At 39.1% G+C, this 25,777-nt stretch overlaps 1 protein-coding gene across 1 annotated transcript; it reads right to left on the bottom strand.

Annotated features, from left to right (window-relative positions):
- Positions 1 to 329: 329 nt before the first annotated feature.
- LOC137971536 (uncharacterized) lies at positions 330 to 24,522 on the bottom strand. The gene is made up of 5 exons (XM_068818350.1): positions 24,494 to 24,522; positions 22,247 to 22,515; positions 20,078 to 20,192; positions 15,479 to 15,745; positions 330 to 664 (listed from the first exon to the last, which is right to left on the bottom strand). The coding sequence occupies exons 3-5, from the start codon at positions 20,145 to 20,147 to the stop codon at positions 330 to 332; spliced, it is 672 nt and encodes a 223-aa protein (XP_068674451.1). The 5' UTR covers positions 20,148 to 20,192; positions 22,247 to 22,515; positions 24,494 to 24,522.
- Between the last annotated feature and the right edge of the window lie 1,255 nt (positions 24,523 to 25,777).

The following is a 25,777-nucleotide window of genomic DNA, read 5'->3' as shown; positions in this document are numbered from 1 at the left end:
CCATTTTAATGCGAAATCCGTAAAAATGAAGGATTTCTAACTTCCATTCTGTGTATTCCTATTCCGGAATACGGTCAATCGAATGCACCTTAAGTTGTTGTTGCTGTTTTTTTTTTTTTCTTGTATACATTTTGCACGCAAAAATTGTTCTTATTATTTGTTTTGGTTATCGTCAATAGAAACAAAAAAAATCGATATGACGTACTTGTTATTTAAGTCGGTAATCACTGTAACATAAAAACACGGTACTTAAGCCATAACACGCCAAATTCTGGTGACCTGATTACACAAAAAGAGTAGAATAGTGAAGGCAATCTTTCCGTCTCGTTCTAAGTGGTTGTTTCGTAAAATACCTCGATATCAGTGGGAGTAAACTTATGGCTTTCTCTTGGGCCTGCATAAAATCTACAGGAATAATGAGTTAAAGAATACCCTGGGGGTTGGCGGTAAGTGTGGCCACACATTGTGTACGATTCTCGGCTGCTGGAAGCGTTGTTTGATATGGAGATGTCGTTTCCGCCAAAGTTTGGTCCTTTACTGGAACATCTGTATATAGCATCACCCTGCGATCCCGACTTGACGTGCACCTTAACAGGAGTGTAGCCATTGATGTTATACAGTGAGTAGATAAACGATTTGTTGGATGAAGCAGAATCACAAGAACCTATAAAAGACAAATACAATATAAGTATATGTATTCAAATATATTATTTAATTTGCAAAAAAATCCTTATTTATTATTATTATTATTATTATTATTATTATTATTATTATGACTTATTATCATTAGTATTGTCATTATCATTATCATTATCGTTATCGTTGTTAGTATCATTATCATTATTATTATTATTATTATTATTATTATTATTATTATTATTATTATTATTATTATGACAGTTTAAAACTTCTGAATGCCAGGTCCTAAACGTAGCCAGTATTATCTCAAAATTTACAAATTACATTTGATAGGAATAAAATTGCGTAAAATAAACATCTATCCGAATAATATCTGCTACGTGCACATTGTGTATTGTCTCATTAGCGTCCCACAGGTGTCCAAGTGGCTAGCACATCACTTTGAATGTTTTAGCGATGCAAAGGGTGTGGCTCAGGATGGCTTTCTGAATTCTTCTGAGTGTCTCTCGGTACCTATCTGAGCCCGCTAATGCCTTGACTTTTTCCTTCAGATTTTTTTAGTAGCCACCAAGAGCGTCAATGACGATGTTGAACTGTCGAATCTTGAACCCTGGGTGCTGTCTCTTCAGCTCTAGTCGCAAAGGCGCGTACTTGAAGGTCTTTTCCTCTTCTTTCTGCTTTCTGTTGTCCACCAGGGAAAGCTCATCTCTGTCAGCATCATTTTCTTGTTTTCCTTGTCTAAAAGCCAAGCGTCAACTCTGTTGGCTCTTACTTGCAATTGCTCCACGAAAACAGGCACATCCCAGTAAGCTGTCACCTTGTCATCTTGGTACACAGGTTTGGGCTGATAAATACCAGGGTGGGATGGCGTATATCAGCTGATGGCCCCTAAGAATTTCAAAGAATAGAAATTTGAGTGCTGCGTTGTGCCTAGCCAGGTGCAGGGTTTGCACCAGTGCGCTACAACCTGACACCTGGTGTGTGACACTTTCATGTGCCTTTCTACATAGCCTGCATTTCTAATCAACGTCCGTGTGTGTCTTGGTCTTCCTCGAGGCGTATAGCTTAGTTGGCATGAGTTGCTGATATAACTCTTGCAGTCTCGCTACTGTCTTGATTGGAGCTGTTTTCTAATCTGACAGCCAAGCAAAACATTCCTCGTCCACATCCTCACCTCTCCATCTCTCCGCTATTAACTTTCCTTGCCATCTCTCACTTTCGATCTCTGCACAGCCGCCCTCCTAACTTCCTAAGAAGGTACAGTATATCTGTGGAACCCAAAGGACGCTTAGCTCCATTAGCAACCATGACCTAGCGAGTCTCTCTGTCAAGCCTCTGCAATTCCGCAATAGTCCATACCTGGGTCCACATGAAATATGTTAAAACCGGAAGTGCAAACTGACTGGTCGCCAACGCTTTGTTACAGTCTGAAAACGGATAGTCTTTCCACGTACACGTTCTCTGCATTCTGAATAACCAGGCTGTGTTCATGATTAACATTCTCCAGTACTCCCTGGAATTTATACTGCGATCCTTCCTTCAGACTTTCAATCACATCTGCTTCCCTGACACTCAACTCGTCCGACGTCTCAAGTTTGCCTCGCTTCACGTGAGCCATTTCGCACTTTCACTCGTTCCACGCTAGCCCGATATCTTTCGTCGCCATTCTCGCGTCACTTGTCACAACTTAAAGCTTGCCTTGTGAAGGTGCGTTTATCTTGGATCGTCGATATACAGATGACCCGTGACCTTTTGGCTAATACGTCTTGAGAGTCGATTGCCTTCAGACGCTCGCAGCTTCCACACCAGCGGATTTGTACTCAGCGTCAATAGCCTCGGACACAGGGCGTCGCCCCGGAGAAGGCCCTTACTTAACCTTATTCGCTCTGATGTCTCCTGCCCATTCACAGTTTTCACAGCCATCATTTTGTTCCACTTGGTGCATAGTCTTATAATCACATTGCCTATCCACCTGGGAAAACGATGCAAAGAAAACAACCAACCAACGGTGATCCACGGAGTCATACGCTTTTCTCACGTCTATTTATACCGTATTCAGATTGCGATGTTCTCTCTGGCTGTCCTGACAGACCATACGGTTTATGGGTAGATTATCAATTGTCCCACTTTAATGCTTCTTGGCGCCGCGCTGCTCTCCTTGCATCAGCCCGTTCTCATTTAAATGTCTATCTTCTGGTTTCAAGAGACAGGACGTGAACCACTTGTATATGATGTTAAGACAAGTGATTGGCCTTTGGTTTTCACTAGAAAATTCGCTCACTTTTGGAATAAGTCATTTTTTCCCCTCTGTAAACCAAACCGCACCTCCTGATCACTACGCGCTATAGCCTGGAAAGACTTAGTAACACCCTCATAAGTTCACCTTTTTCCACCACAATTCGGTCTGGGCCTGGCGCGTTCCAATTCCGTTTCTTCGTCATCACACTGTTCGCCTGCTCTGTACTCAACTCTAAAATCTCGTCAGACGGTTCAGGAACCCTTTATTTTATTGCGCTTCGAATTACGTCAAGCCACTTGACTGAATTGTCTCCAGTCCCTTCAGACTTCCATGAAGACTTCCAAAACTCCGTCGCCTACCATCATCCCTTATGCCCTCATCATATATAGGATTCTCACACCCTTCCTGTTTAGCAATGATCTTCTTAAAGTTGGAGTAAACTCGACCAGCATCCAAATGAAAGTGTTTGTTCAGTTTTCTTGCCTCTTTCTGTTTTACCTTTCCCTTGTAACCTCGCTTTAATTTTCTTAGTTTTTATTTCTCCTTCTCCATAAATGATACAAAGCATGCGACCGAAAGTGTTCCGCATTCGTTCATCAACTGTACGCGATTCCTCTTTCCTTTTTTTGTGATTTTCCCATTTGATTTTAGTCTCTCCAATTTCGCTTTAGCTTTGGAAAGCTTTCCACGTATATCCTGTGCCTTTCCCCTCAAACTGCTTCATTATTATTATTATTATTATTATTATTATTATTATTATTATTATTGTGCTGTAATTTAATTCTTTAGTCTGACTACCCTAGCAACCATTAAAAACCTTCCCAGCGGTCCAGGGCTAATTCACCATTAGGAGATCCAATCAGAACGGTAGAAAATAATGCCCGTGGGTAAAATTTCCATAAAATTTGATATTTGTTTGTCCCTCTGGATTTAATATAACGTGATTTATATCTGTTTCAAGGGGTGAAGGGTATGGTATCATGTTTTTTTATTTTTATTTTTTATGTACAGTAAAAACATCAGCTTAAATTATTTACATTACAATACCAGTCTATAAACATTGTCAAAAGCATTTAAGGACGGTGCCTACTAATTAAAGATATTTTTGCCCCGGTTTATGACTATGCAGGAAATGTAGATCTTAACAAGTGTTATTGAAATCCAAAAAGAAAATTGGGGGTAACCACGCATTTTTCAAAGATAATTCATGAACAATATTTGTAAAAAGCTTTAAAATACAAAGCATTGTATGGCGTTCTTTCTCAAATTAAAGCTTAATTATCTCTCAAAAATGCATGGTTACCCTTAATTTTCTTTCTGGATACCAAGAGTACTTACTAAGATCTACTTTCTCCGGATAGTTTTAAACCGCGCAAAAATATCCCTGTATTAGTAAGCATCACCGATAGGAAATCCGAGTATCTCGAGATGCGCAGAACGTATGCGCAATAACAATAGTAGGCACCGTCCTTAAAGAAGCAACATCCAGCATTTCTATAAACAGTGTAAGTCAACAGAGTCCGAATTTGTCTTCGCAAAGCGCAATTACATGATTGAATCTGACAGTGATTAGGGACAAGCGAAAAGATTTCACACTTAGTATTTACGACGCGAATTTAGCCATGCATAATCAGTTCCCCGGTCTTAAACGGTTATAGTGAAATACCAAGGCTGAACACTGAATTCTCAGGAGCTTACTATATTGAGTCAAGGTTTTTCTTTCATTTCAATCCGCTAGCCTCGCAATCAAAGCCCTGACTCAGCCCTGCCAGCGACGTCAGGCAGCTGTTACTGTCCTAAAGGAATCGATAAAATGATGAAAAGATTCTCTTTTCACTTTAAAAAGCACACGGCGACCGTTGAGTTCAATTTAGTAACGAGTCTTTGTTTGTGGCTTGGTAATGGGTCTGTTTGTCCGTATGTGGTCGTTAACTGAGAATTTTGCCGTAAAATTATCTTCTCAGGGCTTTTATCGGGATTCCCATACAAATCCTTATATTTTTTTGGCTTTCTCACACATTGAGCTTGGGGCGCCTGTGCAATATGCGTTCGAATTTGTTGAACAGCGATGTCGAAACCTTCCGTATCTATAGTAACAACCGCGGCTGCAGCCTAGGAGAGAATACCAGGCCTCTTATGAAACGTTTTTTGAGACAAATGTTGATGATGTGTTGTAACCGTTTGCCCACACCAGAAGCATAGTTAATTAACAATTATTGGATGAGGTTGAGCATGTTAGCGATAATTATCAAGGCCAAAGTTTGTGTTATCTGCTGAAGCCGAAGGCTGAGGCGGATAACACAAACTGAGGCCTTGATAATTATCGTTAACATGCGAAAACCGAATTCAATAATTTTTTTATTATGCATATTCCTGAGCTGAGCTCAGCCATGACAAAACTGATCAAACTGCTGGTTAGTGTGTTAGGTGACGTCACTTCTGCATGCATAAAACTATTGTCTGTAGGTATGACGTCAATTCTACATATATAAAATCTATTGTTTGCAGGTATGACATAAGAGAAACAGAGCAAGCAAGAATTAGCTGCAAGCTTATAGCCAATCAAAATCGAGCTGGTGACACCAATGTATAATAATCATAGTTAATGACCGAGACTGAGACAGATCATGGGTCAATGTTTCAAATGACCCAGTGCTAAAGAGGAAGAAACAATGATTACCTTCTACATAGGTCAATTTTATGACATTAAAGCAAAATCCTTGTATCGCCACTGACAATCTCAAACATGCGTGTGGATTTTTCTTTTCCATCAATCATGTGAAAAAGGGTTGAGCCTAAGCAAATGCTCACAGTGATTGGCCCTTTACAATTGTTTACATGATTGACAGATCAGAAATGCAAAAAAAAAAAACCAACGCAAAGGTTTGACATTGATGGTACTGATATAATAAGGACTTTCGCTGTAATAAATGGTACAGCTTATTACTGGGTTGCCAAACCCAGTCGGAATCTGCGTTCATTTTTCCGTTTTTTAATTATTTTTTTTCCGTGTCATGAAAAGTCTTTCCTGTCCCTCCCCTGCTAAGTAGTGTCATGGTGTGCAGAGTATTCTGCGCGTATGTTTGGTAAATTTAAGGGGGTACTTACTAATGCATATATTTTATCCAGTGGTCACAGTAGAATATTTAACTTCACCCGCAATGGCGTCGAAAGTCATTATAACGCGAATAGCGTTTTAGTGCATCTTTAAAAAAAAGATACGCTTATGGAGCTAAATAATGGAAAGTCAATCGGATAAAAAGGACAGGCGGTGAAAAATCATATCTGGAATCTTCAAACCGACGAGTAATGGTCTTCGATAACAATTGCATCTTTTGCCATCGGATGTCATCAGGTGAGTTTTGTTTCTAATGTTGTTTGTCGAACTGTGGTGTTATATACAAGACTGAAACCGAATTGGAAATTCCGTATGGGTTTAAAAGGAATCGATCAGCTTGAATGCATCACATTGTTTACTGAAGTCGCATCTCAGTTGTCTGGCAATTTGCATTTATTTGTACTCAACTCTGAACAGTCTTCAGGTAAAAAAAATAATTGGAAATGTGCACGTGACAGCCAAGGTTTTTTTAAAAAGAAAGCTTGTCGTCTATTTTATGCTTCATTATTCAAGGAAAAGGTTCTTCATGGAAACAGTTTGATCCTGAAATTTATTTTGGTAATTTGACACTATTGAGTTTCTTGTCTTCACGCTTCATGAGATAGGAAAGGGTTTTTGCCTCTTATAGCAAATATGTTGTTTGCTTCAAAACATATTTCGCTGGGAAAGGTGGCCCTTATGAATTCATCATGTTTTGTCATAAACGAGCTTAACTGAATAGTTTTTATGGCAATAGTAAAGCATTTTCGTGGCAAAATGAGGTTAGCGTCTTTCTGTTGTGTTAACTTAATTAAATATACCATGCCTCGCAAGTTTGTATTTAACTTGATTTCCACGCTCAAAATTACCTCTTCTGTGGGGTTACTTGACGCTTTGGGAACATTTTGTGAAAAAAGTATTTATAACGGGTCACACGCGCAACTTGATCGCCCGAACTTGCCCGATTATGCAAAACATCCAGTTGCCCTTTCGACATCCCATTGAAAAAAACTCAAAATATTCGTGGACCAGTCGATTTCTCTGAAATTCGAAAGGGTGATTGCTAACGAATAGAGAAAGATTTTCACAATAACTAAAATTCCTGTTTTAAGCATGAGAATTCGACGAAGACGTAAATGAGACAAAATTTGTTGCGTGCGTTGCTATTTTTGTGTTTTGATTGTTATGCAAATTTTCACAGAGAATATTAAATTGTGAAAAAATATCTACGGATAGATCGTTAAAAAATCTTTATTTTTGGCGGTTATTTGAACATAAAAGATGCAACGGTTGACGAGAAATAATATTTTTGTTAATATTTGAAAGAAGAAAAATTTCGCGGGAATCGGGACGCGGTGAAAATGAGTTAACAAATTTGCATAGGTGCGTTGAAATGTGATAAGCCAGGAAACAGGAATTTTATTTCTCTGACAAAAGATTGTCATTGTAGTGTAAAATGAAGTTTGTTTGGGAAGGGCAACAATATTTCTTTAACTTCCTGGTTAATCCAATTTATTGCTACTACTTTATACTAGTGCGAAGATTGTTTACATGAAACTCACCCTTTTTTTGCGAATTTTGAAATGTCATGAAATTACATCATTTGCGTGACAATATATAGATCGTTTTCACGTGACGTCATCATTTTCTAAAATCCAAAACTAAAGAGCCACGAAAGTAATTATCCTCATCAGGCATAAGAGGCGGTAAATTTGTATCCATTTGCAATTTTAAAGCTCAATAGCGTGCTTCGTTTGGAAACCAGAGCATTTTGAATTTCTGAGTTATAGCGGTGCGTGACACGAGGCGACGATCAAGTTTATTGAGAAATATATATTTATCTCATGGTTTTGAGCCTTTTTAGAATTTAAAGCATTAGGAAAAGTGCTTAAGTAAATAGCTGTCTGTTCAGTACAGATGATCACTCGCCTAGATAGCCAAAGTAAGTAACAGATGTTGACACTATTTTCCGGCCGCCATATTGGTGCACAGATCTGCACCAACATGGTGTTTTCATACTGGGCTCTGTAAATTTCTGCGAAACATTTCGACAAATATCTGAAGTTTGGGGAAACGCACGGGCCTAAAACTTGGAGAAGTGTCTTCTTCATTTATCTTCTACAACATCACGAATTCTTGACTTTTTCCACCGGATGGTTTTCGATTTATTTTTTTATTGCGTGACAGTGAAAACGATCTATACCTTTACTCTAACACAAAAACATTCAGATATTAACAAACTTCATATTTATTGACCATTTCTTCTGCTTTTGTGCTTGTCAGCTTTGTGATTTGCGATAATTTGGAAGTCTGTTTTTGTATCTCATAGATGTTCAGATTTTCAATTACATGGCCGCTCAACCTCGCGATTGTGTAAATAGTTCACCCTGAAGTCAAAATAGATACGTTTCTCAGGAACCCGACAAAGAAGGTTTCCTGACCCGACAGATGAAATCTAAATATTCAGTTAAATATTACAACAAAATTAAAAAAACAAAGACGGAAATTTCTTCGCTAAAAAGTACGTTGTTTTACTCTGAAACGACAATTAACATTCTTTCCCTTAGTTCATTCAGTTGAGACAAGGTGATCGCGTGCACCCTTATGGTTGCCTAGCTCGTGATCAATTTCTTCCTTTTGACAAAACATCATGAAAGTCAGAGACTTCAGAAATGTTCGTGTTTTTACGATCGATTGTCATTAACCTTTCGATGAGAATTTGATTCAGAGTTATATATGAAACTATGTTTTTTTTTCTTGTCTTTTTCTATTAACTCCTGGGTTTTACGGTACTTTTTGGTGTAAACGTAAAGCCAAACAATGTTTTGACCTGGCATCAGATTAGACTAACAAGAAGAGAAATTGTGAAGCGAAAGCCACATCTTCAGTCCTTTCTTAGTGTGTGCAATAAACGTTTGCTTAGTGCAACTGCAACACATGCATGACGTGCTGGAAAACGTCCGTCAGAGCAATTTGCAGTTAGTTTTTTGCAGACCAATTGTATTTATTTAAAGAAGAAACAAGTGAATTTTACTCAAGGGCGTGTTTTGTTATCTTTAAACTGAATTTATTACCAAAGCTTAAAACACTAAAAGACCTCAAAATGGGAAAGGGCATTACAAAATAATTAAAGGTGTGAACGTGAAGGGTCTCTGCTGGCGCAACATGTGGGTGACCCTCAAATGGTCTTAATTGACCCCCCACGTGAAAAAACTCACTGGAGCGCTGCAGTGCCTTCTGTTTTTGTGTAACACATACCATGGGCAACCCAGTGTACGCTTTATGGAGCGTCTTGTTCCAATAAAAAGACATAGTTGCAAGAAAAAATATATATACAAAGTTATGTCTTGAACGATGGTATAATTTCATACGAGTTCTTTGATCTCGAGCGCGGTGAATGACAAGCGATCCTTTGTCATCCCATCTCTTTGTTCTTGCTGCTGGGGTTTTGGGTATAGCCATATAGCCATCAGGCAAAATTCTGAGATAAAATAAATTGCCGTTCTACGAAAAGAAGTTCAAAGACTATTATATTGGCTGCAAATCGCTCTGTGAAAGGTTCAAATTCCCTATAACATATAGTGAATTTAATTCGATTAGAATTTGTCACAGGATAAGATATTTATACTTTCTCACTCTGTTTTGCCGAAATCACACGAAAAGCCCTTTCGGTACAGTTTGAAATTACTCTATACGAATTTTAAGTTGAACACAATGGGATTTTTAGTGTCTATTTGTGTCCTCATGTTAAGTCCTTTTAGTCTGAATCATATTGTGGTTTTGCTAACCGGCTGCAAGATACAATTAACTCTTCAAGATTTTGTGATAGAGATATTAAATTTCTTTACGATGACCTTTTACATCGTCCTTACTTATTTTATTGTGATTGGACAATTCCACATGTGGGACTGCAGAAGAATTAAATTAACTCAACTTATACAACGATTTGAGGTCAAAATAATATTTAGGTATGAAGCCCAACGTCACATTTATGTAATGGGTAAAGACTGTGGCAGGTTTAAAAAGAAATCATGGTGGTCTCCTTCGTATAATGCTCCGCCCTGAGGAGTTCAGATTGCATTTTCCTCGGCTTGGTACCAGGTCATCACGGTTCAAAGATCTTTGTTGTGCAAATTAAGTACAGTATAAAAGGACCATATGGCCTTCCACAAGTTGTCTGTTTTTTTTTTTTCGCGTGCTACAGTAGCCAGGTCATCATGCCAAAGAACAAGACCGATTCGACTCTGATTTCTGTTGAAGCGTCACTTGAAACTCCGGTTGCGACCGGGTTTAGTGTGTTTGAGTCCAAGCTGAACTCTTTAGCCGATTCAATGGCTAGAATGTCTGACTCATGGGCCATTTCAGAAACGTGAGAGGACTGGGACGAGTTTGGTTGTTTTCCGTTTGTTTAAAAAACTAAGACATTCAAATGAAAGATCAACCAAGTTTGAGAGTCTTTACCAAGAATAGATGTATTTAGAGGAGGAAAATGGTGAAATAATATATATTCAAATATCACCTAAAATAGAGAGTTTGTACGGAATGGGTAGACAGGCCACAAAATTATAAGGGTTTGTATGGGATTTTGAACTTTTGCAAGTCTCCCATTTGGCCAATTTTCCGTAGAAAACTCTCAAACTTGGCTGGATAGCTTTTCATTTGGTAACATTTCAGTTGAAGAGTTTAGATTTTCAATCCAAGCAAGTATGAGAAACTCGTCCCAGTCCTCTCACGTTTCTGAAATGGCCTATTATCTCGGTTCACTCAACCACGTGCGGCCACGTCGTTGACTGAGGATGAGGACTCTCTTCTCGATGAAGGACCTATGAGTGAGTTTGACCCTGCTGAGACCATCGCTGACGGAGATGAAGATGATGATAGTGCCGAACTTCCCTACGAGGGTCTCTTTGATGATGCCGAGGATTGCGGACCAAAGGTTCTTGAAGGAGTTGCTAAGCGTATCAACAGCGCTTGCACCAAAGAGCCTGCTAAGGAGCAGTTCTCCACTATTCAGAAGAAATACTTTCGTCCCGAAAATTCTGAGTTTTTGAAAGCTCCTCGGGTGAATCCAGAGTTGTGGGACGACTTATTGGACAAGACAAAAAGTCGTGAGTGCTCTTTTCAGTCCCTTGGTGCAGTTGGCAAACAAGGTTGTTGAAGCGAAAAAGAGGAAAGCGGACGTTGTGCCGCTTAACGATATCTATGACCTTTCGGTCGATGCGTTGACCTTGCTGGGCTATTCGGTGCACGATCGCGAGTTCTCCATGAAACGCGGTGAAATGTTGAGGTCTGAAGTCGCTCAAGCCTACAAGTCCTTGTGTCATGAGTCTCATCTCATTACGACAATGCTGTTTGGCGACGAATTTCTCCAAAGCATTCGAAATATTTCTCAAGTCAAGCGTATGATTGCTAGAAGTATAAACTATGACCGTCGCAGGTCTAGCGGCTCTGTTTATACAAATTTTAAGAAACATCGTGTTGAGAGCTCTCGCGGACGTCAGTTCGCTAATTATGGAAGGAGTAATTTAAACTTCAAGCGCCGTTACGAGTATCGCAAATCCTCTTATCAGCAGCGAAACCAGTCGCAACCACGTCAATCTCAGAGGGGTTCAGCCACACAACAACCAAACAGCTCTGATTTCACAATCTGCGCACGTCTATACTCAGGTAGGTGGACGTTTAGCAAATTGTAATTTCATTTGGAGCGATCTCACGACTGATAGCTGGGTTTTACAAGCCGTTATAGTGGCTACAAGATTGAATTAATTCACGAACCTTTTCAGATGAGGGTTCCACATACAATCCGTTTTTCGGCAGAGGAGACTGAGTTTATCGAACTTGAGGTTCAGAAAATGATAAACAAAGGTGCTATAAGGCACTCTTCGCGTCATTCCAGACAGTTTGTTTCTAATCTGTTCATTGTTCCCAAAAAGACAGGGGATTTAAGACCTGTTATTATTTTGAAACCTCTGAATGAGTTTGTTCAGTATCATCATCTGTTTGAGCTATCTTCTGGACCTTATGTCTGGCAGCGAATTTCTCACATCGATTTGATCTTAAGGATGCATATTTTTCAATTCCTATTCATCCTGATCATTACAAGTATTGTAGATTCGCGTGGAAGTCCAATCTCTATGAATTTGTTTGTTTACCCTTCGGGCTCTCTTCGACCCCAAGGGTCTTCACCAAGGTCATGAAGCCCTTTGTGTCGACTGTTCGAAACAAGGGAATAGGATTAGTAATTTATCTCGATGACATGGTTATTGTCAGTTCAACATGTGAAATATCCTTGGAAGAAACAGCTTTTGTCATTCATGTTTTGTTGTTAACAGAGGGATATCCATGTTAGTTCCCTCACAGACAGCTGAGTTCTTGAGGTTTGTTATTGATACAGTGGAGATGACTGTGTCCCTTCCGGAACGGAAGATCAATGAGTAATAGATCAGGCAACTTGTTTGCGGCGTAAAACCCAAATCTTAGTCAGAGAACTAGCTCATTTTATTGGTTTAGTTGTTTCATCGTTTCCAGCAATTAAGCCGGCAAGAATCTATTACCGCGATCTAGAATTATGTAAAGTAGATGCTTTGGGCTGCAATGAGGGAAATTATGACTCAGTATTTTGCTTATCAGAAAAGGCAAATTATGCTCTGGATTGGTTTATTTTGAGTTGTCGTTTGTGTAACGGCAATTGCTTTGCAAAACCCAAATCAGTTATTACCTTGACCACTGATGCTTCCCAGTCAGGCTGGGGAGTAGCGTGTAATGAAGTTTCAACTAGTGGCCCGTGGTCCTCAAATGAACAAGCTTTGCATATTAATTGCTTGGATCTTATTGCTATTCTGTTTGGTGTTCAATGTGTTGTTAAGGCTCGGAATTGCCCCGTGAAAGTTTTTTTTTTTGTTTGTTTGTTGTTTTTTTTTTTGTGATAATAGCACAGCTATTTCCTATATTAACAATTTGGGAGGTATGGTTCCTAGTTTGCATGCTGTGTCTAAATCCATTTGTGAACGGTGTTTGTCACATCACTGTCTGGTAGAGGCATACCATGTTCCTGAAATTTCTAATGTAAGAGCAGATTTTTTATCCAGGGACCATAATCGTAATATAGAATGGAAGTTGCATTCTACTGTATTTCTTTGGGTTTCGCAGTCGCTATTTGTGCCAGATATTGATTTATTTGCATCTCGTCTAAATTCTCAGACACAACGCATGTATCCTGGTTCCCAGATTTAGGTGCCTTTGCGGTTGATGCGTTTTCACTGTCTTGGAAAGATTTTAAACCTTACATTTTTCCTCCTTTCAGTCTTATCAGTCGTATTCTTCACAAACTAAAATTGGAGGAAGTTTTGGATGCAATAGTCATGGCACCTCTCTGGCCAACAGAACATTATTATCCACAACTTCTGGAACTGGCAGTCCAACGCCCTGTCCTTGTTCCCCAGTCGGACACCCTCCTTACTTTGCTTCAGGAGGATGTGCTTCACCCTCTCAAGGATGTAATGCGTCTAGTCGCGTGGCATGTATCCGGAATATCTTGGAGATCAGAGGAATTTCTCAGAGGGCAGCCAGCTATGTGCTCAAGTCCTGGCGTGCCAGAACTGAAAACCAGTACTCTGCAGCATGGAGGTGCTTCTGTTGCTGGTCTGAGAAGAAACAGGCAAATCCTCTTCAAGCAGATCTAGGGACAGTTTGTGACTTTCTTACTGATCATTTTGAGGTTCTCAATAAGTCTTACAGCACTATCAATTCGTACAGGTCAGCCTTGTCTTCTATGTTGCTGCCTGTAGATGGTTACGCTTTAGGCGAACATCCCATTATTGTTAACATGGGATGTTAACATTTGTTAGCTTTTTTGGAGACATGGTCTCCTCCCTAGTTTAGATATGAAACAGCTGACTCTAAAGACGGTGGCATTAGTAGCCTTGACTTCTGCTCAACGAAGCCAGACGCTAGCGGCTCTGGATGTTAATGTTATGAAATCTGATGAGAATGGTTCAGAGTTTATTGTAAAGGAAAATCGCCTGTTGTGGTTTCTCTGCCAGCCTTTCCAGAAGTTGTGTGTCCACTCTACTTTGTGTTGCTATGTAGATAAGATTTCTAATGTAAGACAAGCAGTTGGTACGTCGAAATTATTTCTTTCTAATATCTGATCTGCTAATCGCCCTTTCTCGCAGTCGGAGACTGAGTTACGAAGGGCACAGCTCAACGAGGTCAGACCGAAGGAGCTGTGCTGCCGGCTAGGTGCTCAGCCCCTGACCACGACCCATGTATGACCTCGGAGCACAGTGCCACAGCCTGATGGAATAGGCCGGGAGTCGATTTTGAGGAGGGAGGAAAACCGGCGTACCCGTGGGAGGCACGGTTGATGACCACTAAACCACCCTGACTCCCTATATAGTTTTAGAGGGGCATCTACCTCGAAAGCAGTTTCTCAGAGTGTTTCATTAGGTGATATTCTGAAAACAGCTGATTGGAAGAATGCTGGTACCTTTGTCAAGTTTTACAATAGGAGCTCACCTGTAAGCATGTTTGCTTCAGCCGTACTTACGCCCTAGTTTTGCCTGTTTAGTTTTGCAGTCATACTGCTTTTGTTGCAAGATTAAAGTCTTCTTTAGACATGGTATCTTGATGGCGTTATTTTCGCGCTCAAATATCTGCTGTAAATTATGCAATCTGAAACCCCGCAGGGCGGAGCATTATACGAAGGAGAATATAAAATTAGACAAAGTTTACTTACCTGCTGGATAATTGTGATTCTGCTAGTATAATGCGCAGTACTAGGGGTTCAAATCCCTCCTTTCTGCCTATTTGTTGTTCTCACATTCACCCTTCCATCCTTATCTCTCGCGCTCACTTAAAGTTACTGTTACACGCTCAAAAAGGCAAGTTGTGAAAGGCCACATGGTCCTTTTATACTATACTTAATTTGCATAACAAAGGTCTTTGAACCGTGATGAACTAATACCAAGCCGAGGAAAATGACACCTGAACCCCTGGTGCTGCGCATTATACTAGGAGAATCACAATTATCCTGCAGGTAAGTAACCTTTGTCTAATTTTATATTTTGGTGACACTTTTATTCGTCTAAGAATGTGCTCCAGGAAAGATTGTTGCTTAGTGTCGCGTTTTACTGGGTTGTGGTTTCTCTATTACACATATTTAAGTAAATTCAGTTGTTGAATTATATGACGTAAAGATGAATATTACGAATCTTGCAATAATTTCTCCAGGCCTAAAACTTCAGGAAATGAATAAATTTTTGAAAAAAACGTTAACGCGAGAAATTATTGTCATCATCTGAATAGTATGCACAGACTAATCTTCTATTACTTACTCAACCAAGATACGTCAGTGTATCCACCAAATATGTAGCTGCCAACTTCGATTATTGTAACAATAGGCCCCCAATTTTCCTTTGATACAAATATGTATGATTGGATTCAGTGAACAATAATGTGACACTATCCCTTTAAATAAACATAAATAAGCAAAGGATTCTTACCTTTGCTGGACCAAGATACGTCAGTGTATCCACCAAATATGTAGATGCCAACTTCGGTGCTAACTTCGATTATTGTAACAGTGGGACCCTTTTCATCACAGTTGCGGTGGGAGGTGGATACAGCCCAGCCATCTGTCTTAGCGCGCCAACACTTCACAAACCTGCTGTGGGATGGACTCTGAAGGACTGGAGCTAGGAAATAATTCAACTTGTTGAGGTACTTGCCATCGAGGTTGTCAAGAATATTCGATGAGCTGAGGGCGCCCGCTAAAAAAAAAAAAAAAAAGAAAGGTAAGTATGAGCAATGTAATGCGATCACATGTTGCATACTTAATTAGAACGAAAAAAAAATACAGCACAAATATAAATACATGTATAGAACACTATAAAATAAAGAGAACAAAAAAAATGTGCTTAACACTTATATTTCAATTAATGGGAAGTGATATAAAAAAACATATAGAAAGGAAATAAAAATAACGGCACAGAAATGTAATAGATGCATTACACAATAAAGCTCTTGGAATATTGACTGGACAGGCACGCCATAGTTGAAGAAGAACATTGAGCTGTGATTAAAATTTTTGAATTTATAAATTATTTTGTGACAGCGAGATACAAAACTACCTTGTGATTGTTCAAATTTTAAATGCTAACATCCAAAAGAACAAAATATGTTTTCAAATAAAGAAAAGAGATGCAGATTCCTGTTGAGTTGATAATGATTAAGTGCTAATGAGAGCAGGTTTGTTTGGACCATTAACCTCAACACTATTGATATTGGTTTTCCGATATTAGTAAAACTTGAAACTGTTCATAAACTTTGAACATATCAACTATACCAAACAAATTCAAAACAACGTAAATATCACATTCTGGTAAAAGCGCAACTTTTAACTTATCGACTCGAACGAAAACGAAAATTTGTGTTAATTTCAGCCGCTCGTTAGGTGAACAAGCCCTTCGCCCTTCGGCGTACAGGATTAGCGACCCCGTTCGGGTATACGCACACACCCACTTGGAAGAATATGGTGCTCTTTTCGTTCGGTGGATGAGTGAGACATTGCAAGAGAACCAAGCGGAGATTGAGCTGTTGAATCTTGCAGAAGACCTGTGGAATCTCAAACGCTTTGGACGGTACATAGGACTAGGCCATCTACTCGTCCCTTACGCGAGGGACAGGAGAGTGAAGACTTGAAAGACAACGGAATTTGACACTGATAGCGAAAAAGGGGAGAGTGATGCAAATGGCAAATAGACAGTGTTGAAAGTCTTCAAGCCCCGGCTCCTTTCGAAACTATCAAATCTTCACTGATCAACAGAAAACAGTTTCAACTTGTATGAAGTGTTTTACTAGGTGATTCTGACTTAGTTACTACAACAAGTTGCAAAATTGTTGAGAACCTTTCATTAAAAAACACCTTTTCTAGCTTCCAATACTTCCCCTCCCCTCTCCCCTTTCAATGTTAACTGTTTAAGTTTTCAATATTTTGTCTTGATACCAACACTGATAAGGGGGGGAGGGGGGCTGCAGTGTGAGAGATGATAGGTACACTGATAACGCCCCAAGAAGGTGAAGTGTCTTCACTATTTTTGCAACTTGGTGTAGCTCATTGTGAGCACGTCTGACAGTTCTTATTGTTCTTGATAGCTGTGAGCAAATAAACGTAACCTGTAAAGTGTTTTGGCGGACTTAATCAATTTTTATGAAACGTGAAAAGGGGATGGACTTACAGAAGAATACTGAGTCGGTAACTCTGTATGATGCTTTGAACCAGATAAACGTTGGATTTTTACTCGTGGATTTATCCACGAGTTTTGGTGAGAATCTTTATGCAAATTTGTCACTTCTGCGTAACCGGAAGTTCAATCTAATCACAACACAGCTTAGAAAGCTGTGACTTCCTGTTCGCTAGGTTGGGGGGCGCCATTGCTGTTTGGTTTGAGCACCTTCCGCTGCATTAAAAGCAAGAAACTGCAGAATTAAAGAAATGGCGTTCTTCGAAGGTGAAGCAAAAGATTCTGAACAAGTACACATTGGTGCAATTAATTGTGCACCGCCTTTCACTAAGCAACTTTTTAAAGACATGCCGAAATGGAATCGATAGATACATCGTGAGAAGACAGTCTATGTCGATCCCCTATTAAACCTCACGGGGCATTAATAAATTCCATTTGGAAGGTGACTTCTATTTGGAGAGTGGGATCGCAGCTATCAAAGTATACCAAAGTTTATCAAAGCTATCACGTAGTTTTGCAAGCTATGATTAATCAAAGCCATATGAAGCCAACTTGGACAACATCAGTGACATGAAAAACAGTGAGGCAACCAAGCAACCCACGCTTCCAGACACTAGTACTTGTGTGGCGGACCATAATGACGAACTGTCGAAAGACTCGGTCATTGATTATGTAAGGAAAACTGATGACTAATCCGTACCAATCTCCTCCGATAGAGCAAGGGCTGAGGCCGTTCGCAAATGCAAACATGCTCCCTGGGACAGAGAACCTTCCAGAATTCCTTATAAGAAAACGTCGAGCTTGTATCATAAAGACAAGGTAATTAGACAGTGTATGGTGCATTATTTAAAGAAGAAAGTACCGAGCTCGTCTGAGTTGAGAAAGTGTTTATCTCTTGCCTTTGGAAAATAATATTATATTGCAGTAGGAATGTCTAGACCTAGACCGCAACTCAGACGTAACAAATCTTCGAGAGTAGGAGATTCTAATCGTCGTTTTTATCTCATTACCCGCAGGACTGCTAAACCGGTCAATGCAAAACGCAGACTGCAAACCAGGGGTAAAGAACGGGGTTGTGGGCAAATTTAAAGGTACTTTAGCCGTGCAAATTGTGAGCAAGGGTAAAAAAAATGTTCACAAATGTTAACAAACTGTAATAACCGAACTGAAAATCGACCCGATTTATGGTTTCGTGCATTTCCATCGGACACACAACAAATGAAGAAGTGGGAAATTCGTATGAAAAGAGGAGATGGCTTCTTTTCCACGGCAGGAAACAGGTTCTGTTTTCCTGAACACTTCTTGACGACGGATTTTAAACGGACTCTGACCGGTCAAAGACGAGACTTAAAGCGTACCATCGTTCTTTCCGTGGACAAAAGTGGATGAAGGATCGCTTTGTAGAGAGAAAAGCCTAAAGTTGAGATGTGAGAAGTCTGAAGGGATAACAAGAGCCGAGAGCGCTCATGAATATAAAGATCAGGAAGGAATTGCAGAAGATTTCCAAAAAGATTCTGTTGTATTCGGTCCACTAACACTGTGATTTTCTAAGGAAATGTATTATCAAAGAAGTGCCAACCTTTGATTCTCCTAATGGCCCTTTTGACGTTAAATTGGCAATCCTCATAGTCTTACAACAGTCTTTTCTTGGAGACCTGTTGGACTACTAGATGAAAGACACCATGTTTCAGCAGTTCAGTTAGATTATTATAATGACAGTATTTCAGGTTATGAAATCAGCAATGTTACCAATGTCAACAATTATTCAGAGGTAATAATCGATTAATTAACCGTGGCCAAAAACGATATGAGTGTCGGTAATAATTTCTACAAAGCAGTGGCATGAAGAGCTTATATGAGATAATCTATCAAGCGGAAGAGACAAAATAAAGAATTCGGGGAAAAGAAAAACAATGCAAAACGCCAAGAAAGATCTGAAAATGTTGAAGCAGCAAGGGTGTATGAAAAACAAACATTTCACAAGGTTAAAACTTCCAATCCAGAACATATCAGTGAGCTTAACAGAAAAGCATAGAACCATTTAAGGAAAGCTATGCAGAGCTCAAGGCTAAACCAAACTGAAATTTGTCAAGGTCAAGACTCTATTAGACATTCCATGTCAAAAGTGATTCAGTCTTTTCGTGATAAGATAACACATGGCCCTGAATATATATGCACTTGCTGTGATCAGCCGGGTTCAGATCGTGTCTCTAAGTGTAACAATATGAAAGCACTCTGCGAACTGTATTTGTGAAATTCGTTTATTCTCCGACGCGTTTCGTCTAGCTAACGTAGACTTCTTCGGGGAGTTTTACAATAATTCAGTCGTCAAACGCCTGCATTTAAGTCATTTCTGATGGCAAAACAACATCAAGGTTTGAACGTATTTTCGAAAGGGAAGTGTGAAATATTAGGACATTTTAAGCTAAACGAGGGAGCAGCACTCTGCGAACTGTATTTTTAAAACTCGTTTATTCTCCGACGCGTTTCGGCTCGCTAACGTAGACTTCTTCGAGGAGTTTTACAATAATTCAGTCATCAAACGTCTGCATTTAAGCCATTTCTGATGGCAAAACAACATTAAGGTTTGATCGTATTTTCGAAAGGGAAGTGTGAAATATTAGGGCATTTTGAATACAATCCTCTTATTCGGATTGTCTTCTACCGAAAAGGGTCCTGTGCGGGGAAATTGGGCAAAGAATACGTTACATCAAAGATTTCTGGGTATAAGGAATTTCTATCGAAGTCCTTTTAGAAGTCACAAGCTGCCTTTTTATCATCCACTCACAGTCGACTCTGTTTGAGCATATTTTGTATCCCCTAGACTGTCTCTAATCTACCATACCCGCCCATGTCTACCTTTTTCACAGTGTTCTCCTTTAGATCCTGGCAAACACTCACATACGTACTTCTTGTCGGTATAACCCATAAAACACTTTCCGCCGTTGAGGCAAGGATTATTGCTGCAAGGATTCTGAGGGAGAAAATATGGAAAAGTAAATACGGACGAAGCAAATCGATACGTCTACCCACCACATAACCTTGTCTATTCCTATTCGGGGAAACCAAATAGACTGGTTTACCTAAATGGTAAAAATGCTCCCGAGGGAAAGGGAGATTTTCAATTATGCGTGCGGTAATTTAACGATTACAAACATACGACGGCTGGTCAGAGTGATTGCGCTAGCGGAAAAAAACCTGTTTTGTCCCGGTTTTGTCGCTTTTGTTCGGTCGTTTTGGATCGACGGATTTGTAAGCGCGCGGAATTCCTGGCTGGGAAATAAATTTGATCAGCTGGTTGGGAAACCAACCAATTTTATCTAGCTGGCTGGGAAATTTCTTGTGTGTCTTGCTGGGAAAAAGGAACAGATAATGTTTTCCCAGCAACACCGAAAAACACCTGAAAATGCCTTAATAACATTTATTTTCATTAACTGGGGTATAATAATACATTTTACAACAAATTGGTCGTTGGGTGCCCCTGTAAATACACAGGTGATTATTTCAAAAAAGGGAAAAAAAGAAACATTTCAACGCGAAAATCATCTTCACTTGCAGTGGCAAAACGACTACTGGCGGCCATTTTGTCCGTCGAGGTGATTATCGGCTGATAATCCGAGATAGCGAGCCAATGAGAGCGCGTGATTTTGTATAATCACCTGTGTATTTATACTAAAGCAATTTAGTGCCTGCCCATTAGTCGACCTAACGTAGCAACCGCATACGACTTTACTTGAATTTAACAAGCTCTGTTCTTGTGTTTTTCCATACCACCCAATTTGAAACTGAATCCAGAAGGAAGCAGTTTTGTTGCAAGACACTAAGAGGGGGTTCAATGTTTGCTTGTCGCTTTTGCAAAAGGCACAGCGGCGATCTGTTTGCTTTAAAAAAGTAAGTTGGAAAAATTAATCATGTTACTCATCCTTTCTGAGGACATGTGGTTACTAGAGTAAAATATCAAAGCCAGAAAGATTGAAGGAAAAAAGGGAATAGAGTAACATTGGCATAGATCATAGAGCATGTTGATCATTTCCGACTTCAGTTCAACTTCTTTTTGAAGCTCAAAGTGCTGTGGTTATTAATTCTTCTTTTCGTGCGACTAAAATACTATTTCACGAAGCTGCGATGAAGTTTATATAAACGGATAAAAGAAGCAACAAAGAAACGAAAATGAACCAGAAGACAAAAAACAGAGCAGGCTGCAAACTTGTTCTGATTCCCTGTTAGCAGAGGCCTCTTTTCTTTTAGCGTTGCGTCATCCCAGTGAACGCAAAAGAAAACAGAGACCTCTGCTAGCAAGACCGGAAACTGTTCTAATCCTCTGTGTACCAAGATCTTACCGCGCATCTTAATTCCTCCGTTCGCGCATAACCACAATTCCTTGCGCTCACTCACTGCGGTAGCAATAAAGGAGGAACCACCAGAAACAGTGCCGGCATGGTCACACATTCCGTTGTAGGGCGAGAATCAGTGACTTAAAAACAATGTTATGTTGGCTATAGGTAAGCTATGTCATGCTATTATGGTGTCTGAACATATTAAGAGATGTCGCTTAAATCGGATTAATTTTCTACTCAGGAGTCATGGTATTGCATTTCGACCACTCACTGACTTTCTTTATTGCAACTTTAAAATTCCGGTTTCCTTAACTTGCAATTGAAGACATGAACAAAAGTTTACCACGAAAGTTGGCAAACTGATCATTTCGTCTGACAAATATAAAATTAACGACTGTTTCGACCATTAGCTTTGCAATTTTGGCGAGTAAACAGAAAAAAAATCCCGCGCCGCTTTTGCATTCTAAGATTTTAAAATCACTTAAAATGTTGATTGAAATGCTTAAAGGATTGCTAATTGCAAGTAGATCTTAGCTAGCTTAGTTGTCGTGTAAAGAACTTGTGCTCTAAGCTGGAAAAGTCGGAATAAGCACGCAAAATGTTGACATGTGCATGTAAAACTGAGGGATACCTTTACGACAAAAGATAAAAAGAGCTGACATCGATGGTTAAGGGTTAAATATATTCATACCTCAGTGAATCAGTATGTCCAACTGGAATTTGACTCAAGATCTTCGGGGTGCTGGTAATGATCTGAATCACTTAGCTCACAGATAGTTTTGTCCTCCATTGTTGGGCCAATGTTGATGGAAACACATTTGCGATCCATAACGCATTCTTGCTCACAGGGTGTAGCGTATTTGTCGATGGTGAAATTCCTAAAAACGTGACCTTTTAAGCGGTGGCCTTCCCGTGGTGGAAAAAACTTTACAGATCGTTTGCAGTCACTGTGAGTAAGATCTACAAACCAATAGTAAAAGTGGAAGATGAATTTTAAAACAAGTTTTTGGGCCAAAACTTAATTTCTGCGGAGTTTTCTTTTTGTTATTTGTCTTTCTTTCCTTGAGCACTGAATCCAGCTGAGTTACAAAACAAAACCCTTCATCCACTCTTTTAAGTTGTCATTTTAATCGTTTGCGGGCATTTACGTTTAAATTTTATTTAATATTTTCAATTAAACTTAGAAATTGCTATTATTGATAAACAAAGGCATTGAAAGTTGTCCAATCTGTCTACGCAATAATGAGTCCCGTTTCCTTGAGAAGAAGAACAACAAGAAGAGCAAGAAGAAGAAGAAGAAGGAGGAGTTGGAGAAGAAAAAGAAGAAGAAGCATATTTCGAGTTTATGTTTGTTAAATAGAATGTTGTTTGCTTGAAAGTCTTACTAAATTGATGAACTTTTTTCGTTTACTGGAATTAATTAAAATCATCATGTTTTCTATGACCTTATTATTCTTAGTAGTAGTAGTAGTAGTAGTAGTAGTAGTAGTAGTAGTAGTAGTAGTAGTAGTAGTAGTAGTAGTAGTAGTATTGGCTTGTAAAGTGAGAGTATCTATATACATATTCAAGTGCGCTGTTTACAAACTCGTAGTAATAAAACAACTCTAATAAATAATCACCCAAGAGAGTAATGTGAGAAATACATGAGAGATGTTAAGCATCATCATCTACTGGGAACTCGGAAAAATCCAAGCCCCAGATGGGATTTGAACTCACAACCCGCCGTGATATAGCCAGTGAACGTTTTTATAATTTTTAATGTTTTACCCTGGCTACGGTTCCTCTATCTTTAAATGTTGAATGGATGTTTGGTATCGTTTGGCCACCCCCTAATTTTCAACATGTTAGACTGTCCAACATGCAACCAACATGTTGGATCTTCCAACATTTATCGTTTGGCCGGGCCTTAAGGCATATCATATCAGAGATGCAACCAACCAACCACCCAAGCGAGTAATGTGAGAAATACATGAAAGATATCAAAGATCATCATCCGAGCCCCAGATGGGGCTGTCAGCAGAAAACTACTGTAATATAAATAGAACGTAATTTTAGTCGGACACATATCATGACTAAGATGGCACGAAAAAGGTTCTTCAATGATCAATTATTCATAAGCCAGAAATTTGGATGCAGATCTAAAACACTGGGACCTTAAGTCGAAAAGTAAATGTCAAGAGGCCGCAGCCAGGATGAAAACTGCAGATCAGGGGGTCTAAAAATTAATATTGTGCATTTTCATATTCTTAGCCAGGGAACGTTTTTCTGCCGTTTTTGAGATTATTTCAAATGCAATAAATCTAAGAGACGACTGAAGACTACTGTATGTTATTCGGATTGAGCAATGATCGCGGATGAATACAGGAAGTCTTGTTTTGAGGTTTCTTTACAATGGTTAAAGCGTTCACTTGTTTTTGCATTATAAGACAGGGACATCATTCAAATTGACAACCCTCATAATTTTGTCCATCAATTTTAACTTTTCGTGCTCTGTACTTTTAGATAGTACTTCAGAGCGCTGTGAATGGTCAATTTTCAACAGCAGGGACAGCAAGGTCTTCTTCAATTTCAAAGTTTGCTCTTGTTGCTTCATTTAGAAGCCTAGATGTGGAATAACATAATATGTATGTCAATATCCTCATTTTCTCGGTTCGTACTCTAAATTACAGCTCCTTTCATTTCCAAGTTCATTGCTTTTCTTTCGGGCTGTAAATTATACACGAAAACTAATTTACATTGCAGCCCTCGGGTTTTTGTTGGTTAAGTGTATATTGCGACAGCAAAACTTCAGAAGAGTATCTCACGAATAACTAACAAGAAACATTGTAGAAGAGAATGGAAAACGTAAAACTAATGGTTTGCAAAAATGGAAGGATAACTTTCGTTTACATTCGTGCTGCTTTTAAATAATTTAAGATAACAAAATATGAACGAATACCTTGTCTTCTTGGCCGACGTGTCAAAAAGAGTTTTAAAATGTGCAGGTGCATTCACTTTTATAGCATATGTTGTTCAGTGTAGGACTACCAGTGACACTCGGAAGATGGTGAAATTTCACAGTTGTCATGAGCCTTTTAGAGAGAAGACAGTCATTTCTCACTCTCAAATTTCAAGTAATTTATTGTTTTAGTTTGAAGTATGCTCATGTTTTCATTTGGGAGCGTTGGGTTTCTTTCTGTCTTTCTTTTGTTTAAAGAGTAGTTTCAATTGAATTTCATTCGTCTCCTGTTCAATGTAAACGAGCCAAAAATTTGTCAGTGACACTTTCGTGAGGTGGGCGAGGTAAACCATGTGACAACATTATCGGTAGTCTTCGTCAATTGAGAAACCTTAGACTGACACATTTGTTTATTTAATGTTATTCATCAGTATTTAAGCCAATCGTAAATTGAAAAGCAGTATTTATTCAAGCCTTAGACAAGGAAATTTTCCTACTACTCCTGCATACGCTCTCACTGTGTTTTAAAAAGCTGCGAGAAATTCCTTCCTGGAAAAAAGGGCTGAAGAACTAGTTGAGATAAAGACATTTCTAGAGGGCATTAAAATGAAAAATGTTTGCATGCATCATTTTTAAGGGTACTTGCTGGGAAAAAGTCAGCGTTGTCTGATGGTAAACTCATAGAGTACAATTTGGGAACAAATCGAATTGCAAATTGGAAACATGTCATTTACAGTCCTATCCTAAGTTTAGCTGCTTTCCACTTAGATAATTGCTAGAAGCTGTTCTGTTTTTTATTTAACCGTTTAACTTCGAGCAACATCCCATCTGTCGCCCAAAAAGGGAAAGAAGAAACAAGAAAATACTTATTAAAACTTATTACTAAAATTGGCAGATTGCGCAAACTTAGGTTTTTCGGATGATTTAAGGCTGACTTTGTAATTTTTGGATGAACGGAGTTTAAGGAAGCAAGTAAAACTGTGGGATTTGAATAAAGACTCCTTCAAAAAAATAAGTAAATAAAAAATCCCGTATCCTGATGACCCGCTAATAGGGCTTCGTTGTTTGCATTTGCAAATTTAGTAACAATAACAACGAGTTTTTACAACAAACAACTTCAAGTTATATTACATATTTATCTTTCTTGTAATCTTTCGCCATTTTCCGAAATTTACCTGTAGTTGAAGTTCACTTAACTGGATAATTTGTGTTAACTGTTTGCGCATTCCACGGATACGCGCTCGTAGGCGCCGGGTTTAAATTTCAACAGAATACTTCAATTCT

This window comes from Montipora foliosa, chromosome 9 (genome assembly GCF_036669935.1).
Source record: "Montipora foliosa isolate CH-2021 chromosome 9, ASM3666993v2, whole genome shotgun sequence".
Lineage (NCBI taxonomy): Eukaryota > Metazoa > Cnidaria > Anthozoa > Scleractinia > Acroporidae > Montipora > Montipora foliosa.
The sequence above is the reverse complement of the archived record's forward strand: the minus strand, read 5'-3'. Positions and strand labels throughout refer to the sequence as shown.